Source organism: Talaromyces marneffei, chromosome 7, assembly GCF_009556855.1.
Source record: "Talaromyces marneffei chromosome 7, complete sequence".
Lineage (NCBI taxonomy): Eukaryota > Fungi > Ascomycota > Eurotiomycetes > Eurotiales > Trichocomaceae > Talaromyces > Talaromyces marneffei.
This window is the reverse complement of record NC_072354.1, coordinates 1,398,398-1,422,155: the sequence shown is the minus strand read 5'-3', so window position 1 is coordinate 1,422,155 and position 23,758 is coordinate 1,398,398. Positions and strand designations below refer to the sequence as shown.

At 48.6% G+C, this 23,758-nt stretch overlaps 11 protein-coding genes across 11 annotated transcripts; 4 read left to right on the top strand and 7 right to left on the bottom strand.

Moving 5' to 3' along the window:
- Positions 1-403: 403 nt before the first annotated feature.
- On the top strand, positions 404-2,573 carry EYB26_009163 (uncharacterized protein; the record flags this gene model as incomplete). The annotated part of the gene is made up of 3 exons (XM_054268413.1): positions 404-433; positions 514-1,930; positions 1,978-2,573. The coding sequence occupies 3 exons, from the start codon at positions 404-406 to the stop codon at positions 2,571-2,573; spliced, it is 2,043 nt and encodes a 680-aa protein (XP_054124388.1).
- A 345-nt stretch (positions 2,574-2,918) lies between these two features.
- EYB26_009162 (uncharacterized protein) lies at positions 2,919-3,905 on the top strand (the record flags this gene model as incomplete). The annotated part of the gene is made up of 1 exon (XM_054268412.1): positions 3,384-3,905. The coding sequence occupies one exon, from the start codon at positions 3,384-3,386 to the stop codon at positions 3,903-3,905; it is 522 nt and encodes a 173-aa protein (XP_054124387.1).
- A 539-nt stretch (positions 3,906-4,444) lies between these two features.
- Positions 4,445-6,125, bottom strand: EYB26_009161 (uncharacterized protein; the record flags this gene model as incomplete). Its single annotated transcript, XM_054268411.1, has 3 exons — positions 4,445-4,708; positions 4,765-5,133; positions 5,187-6,125. 3 exons carry the CDS (start codon positions 6,123-6,125, stop codon positions 4,445-4,447), a joined length of 1,572 nt encoding a protein of 523 aa, XP_054124386.1.
- Positions 6,126-6,851: 726 nt separating this feature from the next.
- EYB26_009160 (uncharacterized protein) lies at positions 6,852-8,388 on the bottom strand (the record flags this gene model as incomplete). The annotated part of the gene is made up of 3 exons (XM_054268410.1): positions 6,852-7,395; positions 7,456-7,944; positions 8,024-8,388. 3 exons carry the CDS (start codon positions 8,386-8,388, stop codon positions 6,852-6,854), a joined length of 1,398 nt encoding a protein of 465 aa, XP_054124385.1.
- Positions 8,389-8,933: 545 nt separating this feature from the next.
- Positions 8,934-9,668, bottom strand: EYB26_009159 (uncharacterized protein; the record flags this gene model as incomplete). The annotated part of the gene is made up of 2 exons (XM_054268409.1): positions 8,934-9,536; positions 9,624-9,668. The coding sequence occupies 2 exons, from the start codon at positions 9,666-9,668 to the stop codon at positions 8,934-8,936; spliced, it is 648 nt and encodes a 215-aa protein (XP_054124384.1).
- Positions 9,669-9,951: 283 nt separating this feature from the next.
- On the bottom strand, positions 9,952-11,293 carry EYB26_009158 (uncharacterized protein; the record flags this gene model as incomplete). Its single annotated transcript, XM_054268408.1, has 2 exons — positions 9,952-11,026; positions 11,079-11,293. 2 exons carry the CDS (start codon positions 11,291-11,293, stop codon positions 9,952-9,954), a joined length of 1,290 nt encoding a protein of 429 aa, XP_054124383.1.
- A 1,644-nt stretch (positions 11,294-12,937) lies between these two features.
- On the bottom strand, positions 12,938-14,567 carry EYB26_009157 (uncharacterized protein; the record flags this gene model as incomplete). The annotated part of the gene is made up of 3 exons (XM_054268407.1): positions 12,938-13,823; positions 13,875-14,116; positions 14,172-14,567. 3 exons carry the CDS (start codon positions 14,565-14,567, stop codon positions 12,938-12,940), a joined length of 1,524 nt encoding a protein of 507 aa, XP_054124382.1.
- Positions 14,568-15,999: 1,432 nt separating this feature from the next.
- Positions 16,000-17,967, top strand: EYB26_009156 (uncharacterized protein; the record flags this gene model as incomplete). Its single annotated transcript, XM_054268406.1, has 1 exon — positions 16,000-17,967. The coding sequence occupies one exon, from the start codon at positions 16,000-16,002 to the stop codon at positions 17,965-17,967; it is 1,968 nt and encodes a 655-aa protein (XP_054124381.1).
- Positions 17,968-18,146: 179 nt separating this feature from the next.
- EYB26_009155 (uncharacterized protein) lies at positions 18,147-19,811 on the bottom strand (the record flags this gene model as incomplete). Its single annotated transcript, XM_054268405.1, has 3 exons — positions 18,147-19,236; positions 19,290-19,611; positions 19,673-19,811. 3 exons carry the CDS (start codon positions 19,809-19,811, stop codon positions 18,147-18,149), a joined length of 1,551 nt encoding a protein of 516 aa, XP_054124380.1.
- Positions 19,812-20,064: 253 nt separating this feature from the next.
- Positions 20,065-21,405, top strand: EYB26_009154 (uncharacterized protein; the record flags this gene model as incomplete). The annotated part of the gene is made up of 2 exons (XM_054268404.1): positions 20,065-20,291; positions 20,367-21,405. 2 exons carry the CDS (start codon positions 20,065-20,067, stop codon positions 21,403-21,405), a joined length of 1,266 nt encoding a protein of 421 aa, XP_054124379.1.
- Positions 21,406-21,512: 107 nt separating this feature from the next.
- EYB26_009153 (uncharacterized protein) lies at positions 21,513-23,407 on the bottom strand (the record flags this gene model as incomplete). Its single annotated transcript, XM_054268403.1, has 2 exons — positions 21,513-23,172; positions 23,232-23,407. 2 exons carry the CDS (start codon positions 23,405-23,407, stop codon positions 21,513-21,515), a joined length of 1,836 nt encoding a protein of 611 aa, XP_054124378.1.
- Between the last annotated feature and the right edge of the window lie 351 nt (positions 23,408-23,758).

The following is a 23,758-nucleotide window of genomic DNA, read 5'->3' as shown; positions in this document are numbered from 1 at the left end:
ATTTGAACCAATTATGTTTAGGGAATAGAATAGGGCTTGCTGCCCGTGAGCTCGAGCTATGTGCTCAAACATAAAAGAGGATATGTAAGCATGTAACAGAAGGTTTAGTCAATAATTTCGCAATAGAGATAACTTTTTTTCAGATAGCGGTATTCTTCAATGAATGGAAGTATGTCGATAGCAGTATATTTTTTAGAGGAGAAATCTCGCAATGTGATTGGCCGAGGCAAAGCGCGTCGCCAAGCTAGTCCGCCGCAATTGATCGAGCTTCCCTGAACATCTCTTGACGACTCTCCAATTCACTTTGCGACCCGGACAATTATCTCCATTTCTCTTTCCTCAAACTATCACTAAGAAACCTGCCGTCTCACTCAGTTAGGCTACAGCCGACTGAGAGAGCGATATGCCTCAATTCAAGGATGAGCATGTCCTGGTAAGTCGCGCATCCTCTCTATGAATCTCTAATTCTCACCCTGTGATACCACAGTCGCTAACAGTCCTCATAACATCTAGCTCATTGCCCCAGGCTCGCAAACCACGCTCGCGCAGTTAGGTCTACCAGAATCATTCACTCCTGCCAGCCACCGATTCCCCACGCGCATGTTCCCCGCCGAAAAGAAAGGCGAGTATGAGCCGTTCAAGATCCGCGAAAAGAGAAAACAAGCAACATCTACAACCGACACTACAAATGAACAGGAGAAGCCTGATGTTGATATGACCGAGGCGCCCAAGCAGGAAGAAGGCACCGAGACCGCGAACGGCTCCACAGAAGAGAAAAAACCTGAAGAAACGAGCAACGCTGCGCCTGCTGAAGGGACAAATGAAAACGGCACAGAAGCCAGCCCGGAAGAAGCAGAAGCCAAGGAGGAGACGCTCCTTGAAGAAGATATTGTGTCCGACGAAGGAGCCATATACCCTATACAAAATGGACACATTGTCGACTGGCCCTGCTTCCTCGCTTTGCTCGAACATGTATACAACACTCTCAGTCCGCCATTCCATACCCCAATTTTGATAATATCAGAGCCAGCCTGGTCAGCCCGCGATCGTGAGATTCTGACACAATTCGTTTTTGAGAAATTCAAACCGCCTGCTTTCTGTCTGATGGATTCGGCTCTTGCGGCGTGCTATGCTTATGGCACGATTACTGCTACCGTCGTTGATGTCGGTTACGGCAAGGCCAACGTCACAGCTGTTTTAGAGGCTGCTGTGCAAGAAAACGGTCGAGGAATTGCTCTAGAAGGCTGTGGCGGAGAAACAATGACGGATCGATTGGAGGAGCTTTTGGCACCAAAGGGATTCACAAGAGAAATGTGCGAACAGTTGAAGCGAAGTAACATCACAGAAATTCTCCCCGCAGGGACACCGTTACCTGGGACCGCTGCAGCAACCAGCCAGAACGGCAACCCAGCCACCGCTGCTTCGACAGGTCCAAGTGACACAAATAACGCTTCCAAGATTCCACGTGGACCAGGCCGGGGAACACAAACTGAGAACAATGAAAACGGCGAAGAAGACGAAGGCGTACTCGACGTTGCCGCCATTGTCACTAGTGGCAATACAAACGAGTTTCTGGCCAAACGCGAAAAGGAAAAAGCAGCTGCTGGGTCGAAAAAGGGTGGCGCTGATGCAAATAAACCGAACAGGTTACCAAACTCGAAACGTGAAACGGCCACCTTCCAGTTTGAAGAGTTTGCGCGAATTGAGGATTCGGTTCAATATGTACGGCAGAGACGGGATGTTGAGGTTGGACCTGAGCGGTTCTTGGTTGCAAGTCCTGGCAAGGATAGGAGAGAACGGGGCAGTGGTGGTATTTTGGAGGATCTGGCTGCTCAGATTCACCATACTATTCTGGCTGTTCCGGATGCTACGAAACGTAGCGATTTGTGGGATAACCTGATTGTTATCGGGAATGGAAGTCGTATTCGCGGTATGTACTCTGAACTTATCTTTTAAGCCACTGGCTAATATTTACAGGCTTCGTTCCCGCTTTACTTTCTACAATCACACAAAAATACATACTCTCACCATCAGCCGGCATGTTCACCTCTGAAATTCCCTCCAATATATCCACCCCAATGGCAACCGGCACAACCACCCCAGCTGCCGGCAGCCAAACTCCAGGCCCTCTTCACCACCCAGCCGCCCACGGCGTCAACCCTCTCCTTGTTGCAGCAACACACTCCAATGTACCCAACATGCCACCATCCACACCCGGCATGGCCGAGAACCAAGCCTATCTCTCCATGGCAAGCATGCACCGTTCTACCGGCCACTCGCAAACACCCACATCCGTGAAAACAGTCAAAGCGCCCGACTACTTCCCCGAATGGAAAGACCAAGGTGGCAGCAACGCACCGGGTGCTACAGGTGCAGGCGGCACAAAAACGACATCTGCAAATCTGGCGGGCGCGCCGCGTCCGGGGATGGAAGAATCGATTTTCTTGGGTGCGCAGATCGCGGCCAAGATTGTCTTTATTAATGATAATCAGGGACAATATAAGGGTTATTTGCCGCGGTCAGAGTATAACGAGAATGGGCCGTCCGCTATTCACGAGTATGCTCTGGTTTGATTTCTGTTTTTGGTCGCTGTCTTGATATCGATACCTGGAGACAAAAAAGTACTATTTCTCGGTTGAGTCTTTACGTGTTCGAGTATCTCTTACTGTTGGATGGGGAGTTTGGTTTGACGGCGTGGTTTTTTTTTTTTTAATTTTGTTGATGTAGTCTAGCTATGCTATGTCAAAATGTACCTTTTCCATAAAACAAAAATCAGCCAATCATAATGTAGGTGGCAAACCAAGCACGTGCCACACCCGCATATCAGCGCTGCATCCAACTAACACTCCACTCCGACTGGGATTCAGCTTGCTTCTCACAACAACCTCACAACGCTCGACTTTCGACAAAGCGCCAAAATGCCTCGCGCCGAAGCAGGTTCAACAAAAGCCATCAGCAACAAGATTAAATCTAAGGGGTTAACAAGGTTAAGATGGTACTGCCAGCCCTGTGAAAAGGCCTGCCGCGACGAAAACGGCTTCAAATGTCATGTCCAAAGCGAATCGCACGTGCGCCAAATGCTGCTTATTGGCGAAAACTCCAAAGCCGCCATCGACAAGTATTCAGCCGAATTTCAGCGCGAGTTCATCGAATTGTTGCGCACGACCCACGGCGAGAAGAAGGTCCATGTGAACCATTTCTATCAGCAGGTTATCAGTAATAAGAGTCATATACATATGAATGCGACGAAATGGACGAGTTTGACACAGTTTGCGGCTTATTTGGGACGGGAGGGGATTGCGAGGGTTGAGGAGACGGAGAAAGGGTTGTTTATTTCATGGATTGATAATCGGCCGGAGACGCTGAAACGCAGAGAGGCGGTTATGAAGAAGGAGAGGCAGGATAAGGGCGATGAGGAGAGGGAGCAGAAGTTGATTCAGCAGCAGGTTGAGAGAGCACGCAAAGCGGAGTTGGCGAAGGCTGCTTCTGCTGCTGATAAGAGTGAGGGTGGTAGTGGGGAGGAGTCGGACGACAAGGGAATACTGGAGAGAAAGGAAGGTGAAAAGGTCAAGCTCAGTTTTGGCGCGAAGCCGTCGCCCCAACCTCAAAGCGACGAGAAACCCGACGAAAAGCCTGAAGAAGCAGCACCCGCAAAAACATCAATCTCCTTCTCAGCATCATCTACCGCAAAACCGAAAAACGTCTTCGCCACCAAACCAACCGGCGTCAAACCATCGAATGCATTCGCGTCCGTCAAGAAATCAACGTTTGTCCCCCAACAACAAAAAGTGTCACAGCAAGAAATGATTATGAAACGCGAAATGGAGGCGATGGAACAGAAGAAGCGCAAATTTGTTGCGGGTACGAATGTGTTTGATGCGGGGAAGAAGCAGAGGGTTTCCTGAGCCCATCTTCTTTGATCTTGCAGAAATGTTTCCAAATCGGAACATGGACTTTAGACCATATTTCGCCCCCACCCAGAAGCCGAGTCCGCGTCAAGAAGGTTTGCCGAATCTGGGCAAGTACCGCCCTGGCGTCTAGAGACTGGACCGTTTGTGCGACAAATGACGAAGGAAGAAGACTCGAGAAGGTTTGACTTGTTATCGAACAATGTGTTACGATACATCTTCGAGTAGTCACACTACCTAGCATACCACCCTGCTATCTACTATATATATTTACGATAGACTGCATAGACTCAAAGTCAATTTTCAAAGAAACCTAGCTATCATTCAAAATAACAACGTATATCAAAACAGAAAGCAGATAGGAAATCAGTCTGGTCGACAATGTAATCAAAAGAAAAAAGCAGAACAAGTAATGACACGAAACAATCCTGTTGTAGTCTGTCAGGTCGATGAAAAGCGCAAGAAAGGAAAGGAAAGGAATAAGGAATGTATATGTATGAAAATATCCAAGTTCAAGAGAGTGATTGAATGTCGAATTACTCAACATACGCCTCCAATCTCTCCACTAGTTCACGGATGCTGAGCTCATTGATTGGAGTAGCAGGAACATCAGCATCAGTGTGGTTATGCTTATGAGGCGGAATTAGAATCGACGACACCAAATGAATGACGCCTTCCCTGACGGGGACGTTGGGCACGGAGACGGGCGCGTGGTTGTTAACTGTCATGAGTGTTAGGCGATGGAAATTACGAATGTCGATTGCGATGGGCTTCTTGTTGAGGTATGTTGGGAGGTCGAACTACACATATCCATTAGTTTTATGATAGTAGGGTAGGGTAAAGAGGGGAGTTGTACCTGTTTCTTGGAAATAAGGGTACTTTCTTCGCCATCATCGGACTTGGCGTTATAATGCGCATCTGTGAAGACGATGTGTCCAGGCACGACATGGTACTTCAACAATGCCTTGAGGTACTTTTGACCCACAGGGCTGAACAGGAATGCATTGACTTTAGCCGGCAGCTTGGCAAAGGCTTGGTTGGTCGGCGCAAAGATAGTACCACTGATCTTGAGGGTTGATGGGTCAAGCTTGTCGATCAGACCGGTCTTGACGAGGGCCAAGTCCAAAGTGCTGAAGAGAGAGGGAACGAGTTCGATGGCGGTTTTAGCGGAGAGAGGAGGAATGATGAGTTTGTCGACTGCGTGGATTATACCGTTTGTGGCGTACTATTTCGTCAGCTTGTTTTATCAATCAAATTCAGGGGAAAAGGAAGACTCACGATATCAGAACGGATGACGTGCGAGTAAAAGTTCAGTGTCAATCCTTTCCTAGTCAAAGAAGTACTAATGCGCTGCGGGAACTTGCCCTTGGTCTTCTCGTGGCTCAAGGTTGGCACAGTCTGGACATTGAAAAAGTCGTGGAAAGTAAATACTTCAGGCGAGATGTGATATTCAAGCCAGTGCAGAATAGTTTCCTTGCTGATGTTGTGATGCTTGTCGTGGATACCCTTAAACGCAGCATCGATGGGCACAAAAATGGTGTAGTTGGCGGAGGTTGAGTTGAGATATTCCACCACTTCGTCGTATTGGTTGATGATACGCGTGAAGATGCGGGTGTGTTTGTTTGTAGAGATTTGTTCGTAGATAGTGCTAGTAGCGTTTTCCTGGTGAAGACTACTCTCGAACTTTGGGGCTCCGAAGCCGAGCATATGCTTCAATAGATGGATGGCCTTGGAGAAGAAGCCTCTATGATGGCCATGGTGGCCTCCCGGGATGTCGAAGTCGTCCAGACTATGAAGATCCTTGTGATGTTTCTTTCCCTTACCATCATACTTCTTCTTGTCCTTTTTCATCTCGCCCTCGTCCAACCTCTCCAACCACTCCAAATCAATCTCCTCAAAATGCTTCGCACCCCTCTCCAACCCCTTGACAAACCCAGCAACACCACGCCATTTTAGTTTCAAGGCGGCATTTCCAATAGATTCAACCAAAGATCCTTCCTTCTCCTTTTCGAGATCTCCTTCATGATGATGATGATGATGATGATGACCAAGTCGTTCCTTTGGTGACTCCTGGCTCGGCGGCAGGACCACCTCCTCAGCGGCGGGAGCAATACCAGCGACATCCTTTGACAGTGCAGAGAGAAGCTGCTGGTCGTTGCCCGGGACCACGAAAGCAGCCGCCAACGAGGCCGCCGAAAGGAAAACCGCCGTCTTCATTTTGTCTTATTGTTTTTTTCTTATTCTTCTATCCACAACAACCCGTGATGGATGAAAGGGGGTGAAGTTGGATAATCCAAATCAATCATATCAGTCAAATCAAGCCTTTTACACCGTAGCCTAAGACTAGGTTAGTACTGCAGAGTACGTACGCAGTCGTAGACATACGTAAGATGCGACGAATGTAATCGCCTTCCCTGAATGTGCCAGCCAATAAAGGCCCTCGATATAGATCATAAAACTAGGTTTAGGCAGAAAGAATCAGAGTCCTCCACACAGTCCACACAGTCCACGGCGTTGCTGCAATCGGGGCTGGGGGGGTGGGCACTAACATGGCGTACACTTAACCTAAGTAGTCAGTAGTAGTGGAGTGAAGAGACTGATGGATTGCATGCGCGGATGTTATTGGATTGAGGTTCTTAGGGGTGTATATACTTGATTCCTTTGATCATTGGATGGAAATAGTTAACATGAGGAGAGAGATCGAGTCAGATGTGGTGAATCTGGTGATGGGGTTAGGTTAGGTCATGGATGGCATGAGGTGCTTGTAGATTGGCCAATCAGAGGGCGGGAACTGTATACTTCATTTGGCAGTCTATACGTTACAGAGTATACAGGGTTGTGCAGATCTACATAACAATGAATATATTATATTGACAACGCATTCTATCATTTACCTATATAGATATCTAGTGGATATATCAGTTATTACAAAATATGAACTTTTCAAGCATCATCCTCCGTCTCAGCAGCAGCAGCAGCAGCCCGCGCCTTTCTGCGATGCTCTCTATCCATGGCTCCAAATGTAGCCAAAATCCCCAAATCATATGCAATCTTCATACAACCCGCAATCACAAACGAAATCCACAACTTGCCACTCGAAGACAAAATACCGGTCAACAATGGTGCAAGACTCGACGCAGTCGTCTTGACCACATTAATTGTCCCCATAATCGCCGTCCGCTGATCCGCAGGTAACGCTTCAGCCAAAAACGCCGATCGAGGCGCAACGTCCATGTTTTGTGTACACGCTCTACCAATCAGCAGGGTCATTGCCAGAGGCAGAGAATTCGGGAGGGACATTGTGGCTAGAAAGATGCATGACGGTAAATGCGTAAAGACCATGGTGCGCACGTTGCCGAACCGTTTTGCGATGGAGGAGGCGAGCAGCATAGAGATTGCTTGGATGACGCTGGTGATAGAAAAGAGGGAGCCGAGCTCGCCGTCCGACATGCCAAATTTGCGGCGGAAGTAGTATGTTATCCATGATCTGCAGCAGTTTAGTCTGATGAAACGCAGTCAACCTTGAAAAGGGGGGGGGGGAACGTACAATGAAGCGAGCGATGAACCGAACGAGTCCAGGCCGAACAGGAGTAAGAGACTGGTCACTAGGCCGACGAGCTCAGCCTCGACACCGGGCAGGAAGAAGAGTTTCTTTTGTTTCGGTGGGACGACGCTTTCTTCGGTTTCTTGACCATTAGATCCCAACAATGGATCCGTCTCACTCGGAGCAGTGGCTGCGTTGTCTTCCTTCTTCTTCTGAACCTCAACACTCTTACTCAATCCCATCGTGAGCAAAAACTTGGTCGCACCAACTCCCGCATACATGATAAACACAACGCGACACGCAGGTACAAAATCCCATTGCTTGGTCTCCTGCAATAACGTCATGACCCATCCGCACACCATCATTCCCAGCGCTGTGCCCGCAGTTCCAATTAGCGAGTACCAGGCATAGATATCACTCATATGCTCTTTGGCTGTAATATGGGCTATAGTCGATTCTTCGACGGCGCGGAAGGGACCTATTTCATTTCCTCTACGTATCATCAGCAAACCAACCCTTCTACAGCCAGAGGGGAGAGATGATGAAAGGGGAAGGAGGGGAAGGATGGTACCCAGGACTAATAACCCCCAAAACCGCCGCAAGCAACAAAACCCAATAATTCCCACTCAAGGCAAACGCAACACCACTCCCACACATCATCGCCGACCCCAGTAACAACACCGCTTTTCTGCCAAGCCGGTCCGCAAACAACGTAAGAAAGAAACTGATAAACACATCACCCACCAGCGTAAGCGTCATGAACAATCCAATTCGGTCATCGGAAATGTCCAATGACGACAGATACGAGGCGAGGATGAGCGTGGAACCGCCATAGGCAAACAGGCGCACGAAGCGTTGGGCGCAGAGCAGTTTTGTGTCCCAGGGGGAGTTGTAGAGGGATATGAGGCCTAGTTCGCGGAGGATAGGCTTTAGCATCTTGTATGTTGGTATAGGTGTCAGTATTTATTAAGAGTATTTAATAAAAATGAGAAATACAATAAGTTTTGGTCTAGGGGAGTCGAGGCTTTTATTTTGGAAAAGCCGGTTATTGTTCCCGGAAAAGCTCTGATATCGCCGGTGAAGTCGGCCTGGATTGCCTAAATAGGTCACGATCCTGGTAAATCCGATGCGCCTTGCAATTTTGATGTTACGAATTGAATTCTCATCATATGCCACAATGTCGTAGCAGATAGAATACGGAGTATCTGACGATTAATTTGTATGATGTTGATATCATGTATCTAGACATTGTGTATGTCTCTAACATCACAAACACGAATAGAAACATAAGATAGACTCATTTCATATATCCTTATAACCAAGTCATGAAAATCAAAATACGCTATAAACATGTCAAATCATAACCAGCGCCAAGCAAGCATAAACTCCGAAAATGGATATATCATCAAACAGCAGCAAACCAGGAGACCGGTATTATATATGCTCATGCATACGCATTCGCAAATAAGGATAGACAGAGATCAACCCTCAGCCCTGAGAGCCCTCAACCTCGCACCCAACGCATCCTCAACCTCTACATCCGCATGCTTATTCGCACTAGCACGCTCCTTGACATCTTCTTTCGGCGCAGCAGCGGTCTCCGCATCAAGCGCATTCCTCAAGTCCACACCCGCATCATCCGCCAACTGCTCCATCATTCTATCCACCTCCGACTCCCCCTCAGCACCATATTCCTGCTGCGACACGCCCTGCGCCACATCCGAGATGGCATTAGACGCAATCTTGAAATCCTCCGACCGTGCCAGAAAGTTATTCGCATGAGCAAGCAAATGCTCCAAATTCACGCTCTTACTCGCCGCATCCAACCCTCTCGACGCCAACGCCAACGTCCTCGAGGTATCCCTTGTCGACTGCGCGGCTTTGAGTTCATTGATAATAACGTCTGCCCTCGCAGCCTCGGCTTTGAGGTTTACCTGTCTCTTCTTCTCGCGGACGGCGGAACCAGCGTGGATGCGCGCGATTTGGAATTCGCGGTTTTTCATGGCTTTGTCGGCTTTTGCCTTTTCGGATTTGTAAGTTGCCTCGGCCCGGAGGGCTTCTTTTTTGAGGCGGTTGGAATGGAGCTGTCTCCCACCATCACCAACTTGTTAGCATCGATGGGAATAGAATGATGGGGTCAGAGGAGGGGGAGGGGGGGAAGGAATGAATACCTTGACATTTGTGCGGGCTTCGAAGATGGGGTCTCGGACTGGCATTTTGCTGTTTGTCTAGATGGATGCTGTGAAAAAGAGAGTGTTGTGGTTGAACTGGTAAAGAGTTGATTGATGTGTCCGTCCAAGGTTGGAAGAGGGCGGGGAAATGCCGGCGGGTCGGAGTGGCAAACTGGCTTATCTTGCTGCCTCTAGTGTATCTACGAGTGGCTAAGCCGAACGAACGGCTTCAGGTTATTGGCGCTTAAACAGTACACACACACTACGAGATGAAATTTAAAAAAAAAATAACTTTGAACAATCAAGAAATTGATTCAGTAGTATACAACTAGGCTTCTGATACATTCCCAAAATTCAAACTCCGAAAACTCCGCATGCCGGTTCGTTTCATTTGTTTTCGTTGCGATTTGCTGCGTTTAAGCGCCCTCTTGCCGCCCTTGACCTTCAATCGGTTGGACTGTATCGAGTCAATCGCCCAGGCCATAGTCAATAACGACTCCCAACTGAGCGTCGTCTCGACAACATCATCATTTCCCGAAACGGTCTGGCGAAGAGTTGCTTCAACCGCTAGCTGCAATGCTTTGCCCGTCGCATCGCGAAGTGGACGCGCCAAGGCTGGGCTGCATGCTAGAAGTCGAGTGAGCACTCTCATTCGAAAGACCGATCGATGAGTCGACGAGGTCATCGAAGCCGACGACAGGGTCGGGGTCGAAATCAACCAATGAATCAAAGGCAAATGCCGATACATCTCCTCCGTCGAGAAGGTCAAAGGGGAGCCCGCTTTCATTGAGTTCAGGATCTGACTCAGAGGGAGAATCACTGTTGAATAGGCGGCGGAAGTCATCGTCAGTAAGAGGAGCTGTAGCAGCGCCATTTGCTGCCATTGATGGTGGTTCCAAGTCGACGAATAGTGGATTGCCTGCGGAAGATCCTTCGAATCCTTCGACTGACACTGCAGGTCGCACAACACCGCTGCAGGATGTTGTGTCATGTCGGCGGATTCAGCCAGATCTTCCAGCTTGAGGCTCGGGGAGTAGTCGGATATGGAAGGGGTGGGGAAGGGGATCTTGTCCATCGAGAAGTCTTGACGCTCGCTTTTAAACAAGGTGGGAGTAAGTGTGGGAGAGGCGGTATCGATCGCGGTCATCGGGGTGGTACCGCGGGAACCACGGATCTCAGCGGACAGTTGCGCTACTTGGAGATTCAGGCGGTTGTTTTCCGCCTCCATCTGCGCGAGTCGCTGCAACAAGAACTGATTCTGTTGTTCCATTCGTTGTTTCTCGCCTTCCAGCTTCTCCACCTCGAGACGCTTTCGTTCTCTCGATGTTTGTGCCGCGGCTCTGTTTCGGAGAACGCGTTCAATACGTCGTTGTTCTTTTTCATCTTCGGTTTTTGCTCGTTTTCTACACTCGTTAGCCAGAAAGAAACCAGCCAGGCGGCGGCAGAGAGACAAACCTTGGAGGTAGGTTGGTCTTTGGGGTAGGAAGTTCCTGGCCCCAAGATTTCCTCTTCTTGACAGGCTTCTTTTCTTCTGCGGTTGTCGTTTCCACCTTGATCTCGGCGGGCGATGACGCATCAAGCGATGTGTCTGAGGGCGAGATGGTGAGCTGCGGGGCATCCAAGGGAGAGGTGTCCCGGAGCATGTCCATCGGCGACATCAAGTTCTCCATGTTGTGTTCCAGTAATATGATGGTAGTTATTGATGATGGTGATGGTCGTCAGGAGTGGCAGTCAAGAAATCGACATGGAGTGTGCGTGTGGGAGAGTAAGTCGACTTGAAGAAGAATCCAAGCGAAGACCTCGAGTGCGCACTCCGGTGACGTAAAAGGAAGAAGGGAATCGAAAAGGCCAGGTGTTATCTTGTCAAGGAGTGTGTGTGCATGTGTAAATATGGCATGGTATATATAAAGCGGGCGAGGACGGAGCCTGGTCGAGGAAAGACACACTCCCTCCCAGACGCGGGCAGGCAGCGACTCTTTAAGGCCAGCGTGGCCAGTCTCACCGTCACGTGACGAGCGTGTCTCGGAGGGGGCGAGTGGGCCAATGGGGGGCCTCTGTGGGGGGCGGAGCTGGGCAGTGCCGCCAATCAGCTGCCTGGTCTGGCGCACCCTGCAGGGATGTAACCTTGGCGTTGCGCTATCTCCACTCATCCCTTACGCTGTCTCACTCCCCTCATCCACCAACGACAGACAACGAGGTGATTCTACGCGATGGAGAGGCCGGATTATCGGCTATTGTCCCAATGCAATGGCCCTCCATGCCCTTGTTCCGTAGTCCTATCCAACTTCGCCTCCTTTCCGTTGACTTCATCATACCATATTCGTCCATCCATAGTCCGTACTCTATCTACAAGGAGCATGTGTAGAACTGGAATGTAGCCGACTCCTACCTGCATAACCGGGCTATCAGCTTACTCAGTCTCACGCCCCACGCCAACTAGTCAGTCCCTTCTCGCCCTATTCCCACTCCCCGTCTCAACAGCGTTACATGTCAATCTGACAGACCATGATGGGCGCGCCCCGATGTAGCACGGTGATTCACGGAGTGCAGGGATATACATAGTAGTATAGTACGTATGGATGTAGGTAGTTAGTAGTATGGCAATGGCAAGTCGTACGACACTCCTGACTCCTGCATCTACGTACTACTCCGTAAGCTCCAGTCTCGGAGCCTGCAGGGGCCAAGGGGCTAGCTAGTATGTACCGGTAGTGGAAGTTAGTGGCCGTTTCACTGCGAGAGCTCCGAAGTAACTTCCCACCAGTAGTAACTAGTACGTACGTAGTGAGTGGCATCGTGCGTGCTCAGTATTCTAGAAGAACGATAGTGCAAAGTAAGTAACTAACTAAGCGTTGGCTGACTTGCATTATCGACTTAGTCTAGTCAACTACCGGAGTACTAACGGAGAATATAACCCCACCATTCGCTGCACCGAGTCTGGATCGTCTCTGTCGGCGAGAAAGTGAGTGAGTGAGTGACGACCCCAGGTGATAATTATAGAACCAACACCCCAACATACATGATTACTACTACTACAGCAGTACATCCATGTAAGCATATAGATGTAAGCATATAGTTATGTGGTCATGGTAGGATTGATGACTTGTAAGGCTTTTTTAAGACTTCTTAAAATAGGGATATCCATTCATGGATTCTTATTCAATAGGAAAAGCTAACGACCCAACCAACGCCGATAAACCACATCCAACATAGCGTTTCTTCCAACCTTGAGAAAGTATTTTGATTCACAAAGAAAACTCGTCAATATCTTCACTACGTCTATGCATCGTCAAATGTATGTATAGGTGGTGGAAAAATCACATCTCAACATCCATAGTATCATCACCTGCAGCCACGGCAGCGGCTGATTCTTCACTGGGAACAACCACACCCCGTCCTCGTCCCGCGAGCAGCTCTCGTCGAACCTCCGGTCCAATCTCCTTGTGGCCGCGCACAAGCAACAAATCAAGCAGAGCTTCACGCTGGTCTTCGGTGATATCGTTTCGGTATCGTTGCGCAAAGACGAGGAGGGACTGGTGCCAAAGCACGGGTAATTTGTAGTTCATCGCTGCAGCGGCCGACTGACGGTTTCCGTCAACCATCATGCTATCTTCATTGTTGTCCATGGCTCGGAAGCGGAGGAAGTGAAAAACGAGTGCGTCGATGACTTTGTAAGGTAAGGCGTATTTCTTCTCGAGAAAGACGCGGATAAACATGTTGGTTGCGCCCGTGCCTTCAGACGACAGCGACGCCGATGTCTGCTCAGCTGCAATTTCGCATAGTCGTAACAATGCAGCAGCGGAATGCAGAACGGGAATGGACACCCGAGCGATAACCGACGAGACAATGTGAGCTTCCCGGAGTGTGCATGTCCCCGTAGCAATAAGCGGGAATAGTAAACCCTTGAAGAAACAGGCTGGCTTGTAGAGAGCCTTCTTCAACGCGTTGTAGACGTGCACGTTGAGTTTGCGAGTTTCGTGAATCTCGTCGCGCACCCGTTCGAGTAGCACCATGTTGATGAATTGCTGCGCAATGGCCGGTTTCGAGGAGATAAATATTCTTGTCCCGGCGTAGACGGCGTTGGCAGTCCATGTATCAGGTCGTGTGATATCGAGAAGCGTAGGCCATTGTGGTAACGTCGGTAGAATTTTGAATGGTTTGGGAAGAGGTCCTGATTTATACCGCGAAAGAATCATCCCAACTCTGTTGAATATTAGCTTCATTCACCGGCGGGAGGACGAGAGAAAGGCATACTTTTCATATACTTCCAATGCTTTCGCGGGTATCTGAACGGCATCCTCTGGCGCACCACCTCCTTTGATTTGTTGACCATCACCAGACTGATTCGCTTCGTATGCGGCAATCTTTTGAAGAATCAAATCTGCAAGGTTAATCCCAGAGCCCTCCTCGCCTTCTTCGCTCGGATCGAAAATGGGATCTTGGTCGCCAGCCGGGATGAATTTATTAAACATGTCCAAATCAGTTGGGTCGACCTCCTACATCTCGTCAGTCTCCTAAATAATTTGATCTTAGACGTTGACAGCAGCATACCCCGTTGTCCAGATCCTCATCCTCCCAATCCCCCTCCTCAAACTTTTCTTCGTCGTCCGAAATATAATCACCTTCATCCCCAAACCTCGTCGAAAAATCAAACGCCTTATTATGTTGCTGGCCTGCGCCCGCCTCTTCCAGAATTTTCTGTTGCTCCACAGCCTCTTCCTCGGCGAGATCTTGACCAATCTGTAAAATCTTGCGCGAGGCCTTGGCATCTATGAATGCCTCTTTTCTGTTGTCTGCATCATCATCGTCGTCGTCATTGGCGGACTTGTGTGATCGTTTCTTGCCGGATTTTGTCGTTGTTCGTACCTGGCTGGTGGAGAGGATATCATCGGCGAGGGGGTTGTGTCTGCGTCCGGCGGAGCGGGAGGGTGTAGTAGCTTTGGGCATTGTGTCTTCCTTATCTAATTATTTTTTCTGAAACTCTTTAATTCGTCTGTCACCTGCCCATGTCGTTTCTCAAGTATGTTAAAGAGTCTTGGTTGTACCGTGGTGGATTTATTTTTTTTTTCTGCCGTGTGGCGGTCTGGTCTGTGCGATAGGTACCTATGCCGATAAGATCGCGTCTTATCAGATCCCCGCCAATCTATCTCTCAAACGTCTACACAAGAATTCGTTCCAGGAACCATTACGATTTTTCATGAAAATGCTGTGCTGAGAATGATGAGATAGAGATGAGTCAAGCTTCGTATGATTAACTACATGATTATTCCCACTATGACTGAGCCAGAGGCAGAATCAGGTTATAAAGCCTCTATTTCTGCAAGGCTCGTTTAGGAAACAAAATAAAATAAAATAAAAAACCATCATAGCCAATATGATTGTTTCACAATCAATTTCTGACTTCGCTAAATTTTGCATACATCTATCCGACAGCAGGGCAATCTAGTTATCAGTCTTATTGATATAGAGGTGATTCCGAAGAATAACCTGCGCGAGAAGCTTGTAGGTTCATTTCCAGGACTGTGTTACGCATCTGGAATCGTGCACGACAAGTGGCTGTCTTTAGATTCTAACGATCAACGCCTTTTCCATGTATTTGTTCTGGATCTATCAAAAACTTGGCCTGTTGGGGGTATCAATTGACGGTATGAATATATTCCGGGACTTTGCTGGATACATATTATAAAATGTCATGCACTGGTTGATGATGGAAGTATGGTTGGCGCAATGTTGCCATTTCAATACAAATTCTTCCATATTTCATTAGCTAGTGAACTTACACGCCTTTATAAACTAATTCAGAGTCGGTTGTACTCTGTAGTCATCTCAACATGAATACCACTCACTTTTGACCGATTTCCTCTTTTGGAATTATATGCCTTTTCTGGGACTAGCTTGCGTTCAGGACAATGCGGACACACCGCCTTATTGACAGTTCTCCAAGAAATATTCTGCCGGCAGTTTGACCATCAGCATGATCACCGCCAGCCACCGGAGATGCTCTTCATTCCAGAAGTTCAATCCTTAGACGTCGCGATTAGACAGATAGCTCATATACGCCCTCGTGACGATGCTTTCCGTCTGAAATACAATCGCTCATTCTTAATTGTGTACACGGAATACTTCTATCACAAATTGCCCTCAGCAGCGAGGAGTCGACAACGCACACGCGTTTCTCGCTCCAAAGCCTTGTGCCGAGGGAGCTTACTACCGGTACTCGAGAACATTTCATACTCCATGCCTGGGGCTGACTAGCAGTCACCGAGGACGTCATTGGGAATATATGCAGATGCTATCATTGGTCGTACCGAAGCTTCTACTATAAAGATCAGGACTATTTACGATCGCCATACACCCACCCCGTTATCACTACCAAGCCATGGCGTTCACCCAGCATGGGATCGGTTCCTCAGCTGCCTCTTCAGGAATCAACTCCCCAGCTCCAAGTGTCCCAACTGTGACCGACGCGCAAACATCCAAAGCTTCGCCCGCTCCCAGTGTCCCTACCACAACAGGCGAACAACGATCCAAGCGAAATAAACGAGACAGTCGCAAAAAGCGTGAGGCCAAGGGACTCGATACAGATGTCGCTGCGCCGCCTCCTCGAAAAAAGGCAGCTCTAGCGGCTGCAGCTTCGGGGAGACCGTCTAACTTGTTGTCTATGCTTAGACCTGCGCTGCTAGCTGAGCCTCGAACGTCAGATTTAAACCCACCGCAACCCAGACAGATGAACTACTTGTGTAGCAAGTCGTCGAATATTATAGGACAGAGCTGGGATTTTTATGAGGTGGTTGATAAACTCACCAACAAGAACGGGTTTCGATATAGCTACGCGATTTCCGATCCAAATTTTACGAATATAAAATATCGACAGACTGATGTGGCGCCTTATCATGCTCGTTTTAGCTTTGAGGATTCACCCTCGGCAATTGCGTTTACAAAAGACGCTTTGGCAGTTACGACGACTGATGCATGGCATTCTGCTCGAGCGAATGTTTGTGCGCGAGAAGGTGCATATTATTACGAAGCGAAAGTGATTAGTGGTATTGTTAGTGATCCACAGCCTACCGCGACCGAGGGAAACACTTCTACTGCTCCTTCCAGAGGCCATGTCCGGCTTGGATTTGCGCGACGAGAAGCAGAACTAGACGTTAACGTTGGAGTTGACTGTTATGGATATGGCATACGTGATGTGAACGGCGAGGTCATCAATCGGATGCGTTGTGAACACTTTTTTGACAAAGGCGAGAATATCGCCGAGGGCGACGTCATCGGTCTCCTTATAACGCTACCTCCTCTATCAGTCCATAAAAAGGTTGTCGAAGGAACATACGACCCGCCTCCCGAGAAACAAACCACCAATTCCCCTACAGTCACAAACTTCATTCGAGACCGGGTACCGTTTCACCTCAAATCCGATTTCTGTTGGCAACAATCCAACATATACCCATCAAAACAACTCCGCGACTACGCCTTTAATCTAAAAGAAACGCCAACATTCGGACCTCCATCTCCATTCAACAGCGAAGACCCATCACTGCGCACTTTACCTGGTTCGAGTATCACCATATTCAAAAACGGCGTGAAAATGGGCACACCATTCAAAGAACTCTTTGCATTCTTACCTCCAGCCAGCCGACTCACAAACGGCACCAATAATTTGGGTATAGGTGAACGCGAGAATGGAGATGATGGCATGATTGGCTATTTCCCTACAGTCAGCTGTTATGGTGGTGGAGCTGTTGAATGCAGATTTGAGCCTCCGTGGTGGTTTGGCCCTCCGCCTGTTGTTGGGGGGGAGGATGATATAAAGGACGAAAAGGATGAAGACCAGAAGATTCAGGAGAGAACGACTGTTGTGAAACCCTTTGGCGAGCGTTTCAATGATCAGATCGTGGAAGATATTGTGGCCGATATAATCGATGAAATTGAAGCAAGCATGTTATGGGGCAGTGAGACTCTGGATAATGACATGCCTTCAACAGGCACAAATGACGCCGGCGCTGCTACCACGAAAACAAATGCCAAAAACCCTCGTCCTAGTCCTGGAAACACGTCTGCCGCTGCTGCCCCGACAGTAATAAGCACCGAATTCGTGAATGGCTCGCCATCAACCGTCGTGCCTGCAACCGGCGAGCAAACTGTGGATGTTGTGCAACAGAGTGTTGGCGCGGTCTATCAAGCTGACATGTCGGCGACTGATGCGCCGCCTACTGTTACAGTGAGTGAAGACACGCAAGGGCAAGAGGCGAGTACAGAAGCGAATGGGGATGAGGATCACCATATGTCTGGTATAGATTCGGAGGCTGCAACTGGACAGCATGATGAGGATGTTGAGATGACTTAGATAGTATATCTTTGAAAAAAACGAAGTAGAATTCTTCCGTGAGGAGATGAGAAGTTGAACAACAAAAATCATGCTTAATATGATGAACAAATCTATGTATGGTATCTCAAAGCAACGTACTCGTACATCTCCAAATCATACAACCCCATCCTATAGTTAGGTAACAGTAGAAGAAGGTCTTAGTCGGAACTCTTGTTGACTTCCTCCAGCAATCCCGCGACCTTCAATACAAGGTCGTCGTCACCATACTGCCCAATAATCTGAATGCCGACTTTATTAAATGCCAACTTCCCATCTTCCTGTGACTCACCAGTAGACGTAACGGAAATAGGCACCGACACCGCCGGCAGCCCCGCCAAACTCGCAGGCACAGTACACACATCCGTGACATACGAATGCAACGGGGCCGACACAGCTGCATCCTGATCTTCAGTAACAGACGCCAAACTTGGCGGCAGCGAGGCCGTAGTCGGCCCTATAATAACATCCACCTTCGTCTCTGTCGGCGATGCCTGATTCTCAACCTCGGCGTCGTCACCCAGCGGATTTTTCAATGCAAAGATATGATCAAAATCGTTCTGCACGAGGCGTCGGACTCGTTGCGCCTGAACGAAGTAATTGTCCATTGCATCTGCGCTGAGACTGAAGGACCCCAACAAGATACGTCGGCGGACTTCGTCGCCGAAGCCTTCGCCGCGGGTGCGGGAGTATAAGTAGTCCTTTGAGCCTTCTTCGCCTTTATCGGGACCGTCGGCTCGTTTGCCGTATCTGATGCCGTCGTATTTGGCAAGGTTGGAGGATGCTTCTGCGGGTGCGAGGACGTAGTAGGCCGATAAGGCGTGTTTTGTGGATGGGAGGGAGATTGGGTGCAGGGTGTGGCCTTGTTGCTCAAGGGTACGAAGTGCGGAGAGCCAGGCTTCGCGGACGGTGGATGCCATTTCAGTTAGGTTATATTCAATGGGGACGCCGATTCGTAGAGGGCGAGAGGATAGGCGACTTGAGGAGTGGAGTTGTGATACAGCGGTGGCTATTCTAGAGCGAGTAGCCGTGGAAAGGCTAGTAGGATCTTGTCCATCGTGATGGTTGAGGATATTGAAGACTTCATGAACAGTCGATGTCCTCTTGGCGAGTATACCGACTGTGTCCAATGAATTGGCGTATGCAATCACTCCCCAGCGAGATATCAACCCATAAGAAGGCTTAAATCCAACAACGCCCGTGTACGCAGCAGGCAATCTCACGGATCCTCCAGTATCCGTACCCAATGCACTGTCATCGTATTAGCCTTGCACCACACACGAGACCTTTGCAAGAATACGAACGCATAGCATTGATCAGTAGCAACCGCAACCGCACTCCCACCCGAACTTCCACCAGCAGAAAGCGATCCATCCACAGTTTCAAAATAATTCTTGACAGGTCCAAAATGAGAATGCGTGGAATGCGACCCCATACCAAACTCATCTAAGTTCGTTTTTCCGCCGATTATTGCGCCGGCATTTTCTAGGGATTTGATTACTGTTGCGTCGAACGGGCTGGAGAATTTCTCGAGCATTCGGGAGGCGCATGTTGTTGGTAAAGAGCGGGTGCAGATATTGTCTTTGATGGCGATTAGGCGGCCGTCGAGGGGAGATTTTGAGGTTCCTATTATCAACCATAAGTCAATAATCTGTTAATTGATGGGTTCCTTCGCAAGGATGAATACCATTCTCCCTTCGAATATCCGCATCCCGAATACGATCCGCGTAGGTCCCTAAGCTCTGGAGAGGAGTAATGAAAGCATTGAGCTCGGTAAAGAGCTTCTGATTAGCGATACATTTTTCAGCTTCGCGGAGCAGTGACATTGATTGACGCTCTGCGGTGCGACGATGTCGCACTGTGTAAAGAAGTCAACTGCTGTTTGTGTTGTTGTCGGAAATAAATGTTGCTCGGATGAAGTCCGCGGCCCGCATTATTTTCTGAGAGAAATCCGTCCCGAGGTGTTAAACAGTACGTCATTAATTAATTCTTCAACCTCTCCACATAGCTTTTGAACCTCAACTTAACCTCAACCTCAATGTGCCTGTAACCAACAATTAGGAGGTCTATATATTCAAGATGTTTACAGCAAGAGCTCTGAGACCATCAGTGCCTAGCGTTCGTCAAGCTGCGAGCCCATATCGTGCCTCAATCGAAGCTGCCAGAGCTCCCTTCATCCGAACAAACAAAGTACAAGGCGGATATCGAGCTGGAGTAGCAGCACAACGATTCGTGTCTGCGTATGGCTATACACAGGCAAAAGTACTCGTATATCCTAAATATGGCGAGCCAAAAGATGTCTTACAGTAGGTCCCTTTCCTGTCTCTCTCTCTCACACTCACACACAACTATATAGACAGCTCGCTGAACTACTCAAACAGACTACACAGACACTCTATCGGCCCCCCAAGCGGCTCACAAGTCAACCTCCGCCTCCTAGCCTGCCCTCTCAACCCAGCAGACATCAACCAAATCCAAGGAGTCTATCCTGCCAAACCCGCCTTCACCAACATCCTAGGCACAGCCGAGCCTACCGCCATCGGTGGCAACGAAGGCGCCTTCGAAGTGCTCTCCACAGGACCCCAAGTGCAATCCCTCAAGAAGGGTGACTGGGTGGTCATGAAACGCACAGGACAGGGTACATGGCGCACACACGCCCAACTCGAAGAGGGCCAATTAATCAAAGTCGATAAACAGGGACTCACACCTTTACAGGTTGGCACAGTGAGCGTCAACCCCGTTACAGCGTATCGCATGATCAAGGATTTCTGTGATTGGGATTGGATGCGTAGTGGAGAGGAATGGTTGATTCAGAACGGAGCTAACAGCGGTGTTGGTCGTGCGGCTATACAACTTGCTCGTGTATGGGGGATAAAGACATTGAATGTCATTCGGCAGAGAGAGAATCTGGAAGAGACCGAGGCACTCAAAAAGGATTTGTTGAACTTGGGTGCAACTGCCGTTGTGACGGAAGCAGAGTTGTTATCCAAGGAATTCAGGGGCATTGTCAAGCAACTCACGAATGATGGTAAACAACCTATTCGTCTCGCGCTGAATTGTGTGGGTGGTGAGAATGCTTCCGCTATGGCCAAGGTGCTGGCACCAGATTCACATTTGGTGACTTATGGCGCCATGTCTAGAAAACCAGTAGCCTTGCCGTCGGGACTGCTGATTTTCAAGAATTTGGTCTTTGATGGGTTTTGGGTTAGTAGATGGGGAGACAAGAATTCGCAGGCAAAGGAGAATACGATTAAGGATATCTTTGAGTTGACGCGAGCGGGCAGGTTCAAGGATATTCCTGTGCAAGAAGTCAAATGGACGTATGACAAGGAGCCCCAGGAGCTTGTGGATGCTGTTCAGGATACGCTTTCTGGATTCAGGAGTGGGAAGACGATTTTTGTTTATGAGGGTGATGATTGATTGATTGATTGATCTTCTATGAATGTATAATAATGGTTTCTACATATGTCGCCCTATTATCAGAATGGATGAATGCGCAAGAGTATTTGCTCAAGGAATAACCGATGCTATGAGGAAGTGTTGTCACACTTCCAATTCTCCTTGATCCAGGCTTGAATCATCCCGGTCATTGTCCCTTCCATGTATACAGCCGAGTCTGCAGGAAGATTTATAGGTAGACCCGAAAAATTTGCCGCTAGAGCGATGTATGGTTCGATGAAATCCACATAAACCAAATCCACTACAGTGGCCTCTGCAGATGAATTATTTGGCCCAGGAGGGTGAATCAGCGTCTGGACAACGTTTGGCACATGGTAAAATGAAATAGGAGAGTGCACAGTATCGTCACCATCGTCGCCTGCGTCATCGATTGTAGTATAGCCTGGAAAGGCTTGAGGGCCTGGTTTCGAGATGACTGCTTGTTCATGATGCTGGATCATTAATTGGTGCTGTGAGGCCGGTTTGGCTCTATCGGAGACCTGGTAGGCGCACTGCTGTGGCGGAGCCAAGGGACAATAATGGCCCTGAGGCTGCTCACTCGATACCGTCAGAATCTTTGATGCCCCGTTCAAAAGGGCTACAATCCGCTTCGCTGTATTCAATGGAACATCCTTGATATAGTTGAAACCACTCGTGAATGGTGAAACAATGAAGGTTGAGTCTTGAGTGAATGGGCCCTTGAAAATGTCGAACCTGATAGCTCCAGTGTTGACAATTGCAAAAGCTGACTTTCCTGCACGTGAAGGGTTTCGAATTGATTGGGGAAGAACCTCGGTTTCCAACCACGTGTAAATACTGTCGTTGCTCGGATATGGGGTACGGTCTACCCAGAGATCTTTGGGCGCGCAACCGTGTACAAAGTCCAGATCAAGCGCATGTCTAGCCTGCTGAATCATCTGAGATACATTCCGGCCGTGGTCTGTCTGAAAGCTTGTTTCGTTGAGACCGGTATGATGGTAGTAAGAAAACAGGTTGCTGTCGATATATCTTCTGCTGAAGTTTGGCGTGGAGCTTTTCACGTCATTAATCGACAAAAACCCAATGGTCTCCATGAAACGACCACTGGCCAGGCCAGATGACTGCGCATCATATCTGGCATAGTCACGAATGTGAAGGTGACCACCGAAGAATTGAATAGTAATGTTGCCTCTCACATTTCGGATTTCTCTGTGCACTGCTTCGTATTCTTCAGACCGTACGGGAACATGTCCTAATACAATGAAAAGATCGATATCCTCATCGCGAATGGCTTCCTGAAACCAAGTCTCTTTCACCGTGTCTTCAACTCGTTGAACTTTTGTGTTATTATAGTTTCCCGTGAAATCAAACAAGAATCCAAAGGCCATAATACGATAGCCTTGGACCTTGGTCGTTAGCTTTCTGAACCTTGGGCCTAATGGCACCAAGTCCCCTGAGCGAGGGTCAATGATATCGATATTAGAAGCGATGTAGCTATCTCTGAAACCGGGAACCGTGGTAAGAAACTCTGCATCTGAGGTATTCTTCTTATAAAGCTCATGGTTTCCGGATGATAAAAGGTCAATGTGTTGTTGTTTCAGGATCTCATACAGATACTTTCCCTTGGGATCTGATGCATCGTAGAGACCATTGCCCTCCACGCGGTCTCCGGTATCGATGACTAGCAGATCTGAACCTTGAGATTCAGCTATCTCCCGCATGTGTGACGCAAAGGAGACGTAGTCACCCCAGTCAGCACTATATGACGGTCTTACACGTATCATCGTTGTCAGTCAAGTTCATCGTATATGGGAAGAAGTACGGCTCACTCTTGTAAATGACCGGCCAGCCATCCATGAGTGTCAGTTGTGTGTAAGAAATTGAGCTTTCCCCATGTTATATCTCTGAGCTTTGCTGGTAAAGGACTTGCAGATCCAGGCTGTGCAGCATGTGCATGTTGAGAAAGAGTCAGAAGCGCGCCAAGCAGCAAGTTGCATGCAATCATCTTGACTGCTGGCGCTGATCTGATAAGATGGTCAATCGTGGGTGTAGTGGCGAGGCTTGTCACTCAGAAGAAGCAATGAAGAAGGAATCTGGATAGAAAGCTTCTCTCGGATCTGACACGAATAGAAGAGGATGTTTAGACAGCGATCGATGATGTGATGCCTCAGTCAAGCGCGGAAGGTACACAGCTCCGACTCATCTCATCTGATTGGCCGGCAGGCCAGATAGGCAGCTGCAGCTGATCGAGTCACGACTGCTTCCTTAGCTACATTCTACAGCTGTTTCTACATGTGATGGCCTGCTGCTATTTAATCCCGGCTAGCTAGGTTCTGTACGATTCGGCGACAGATGA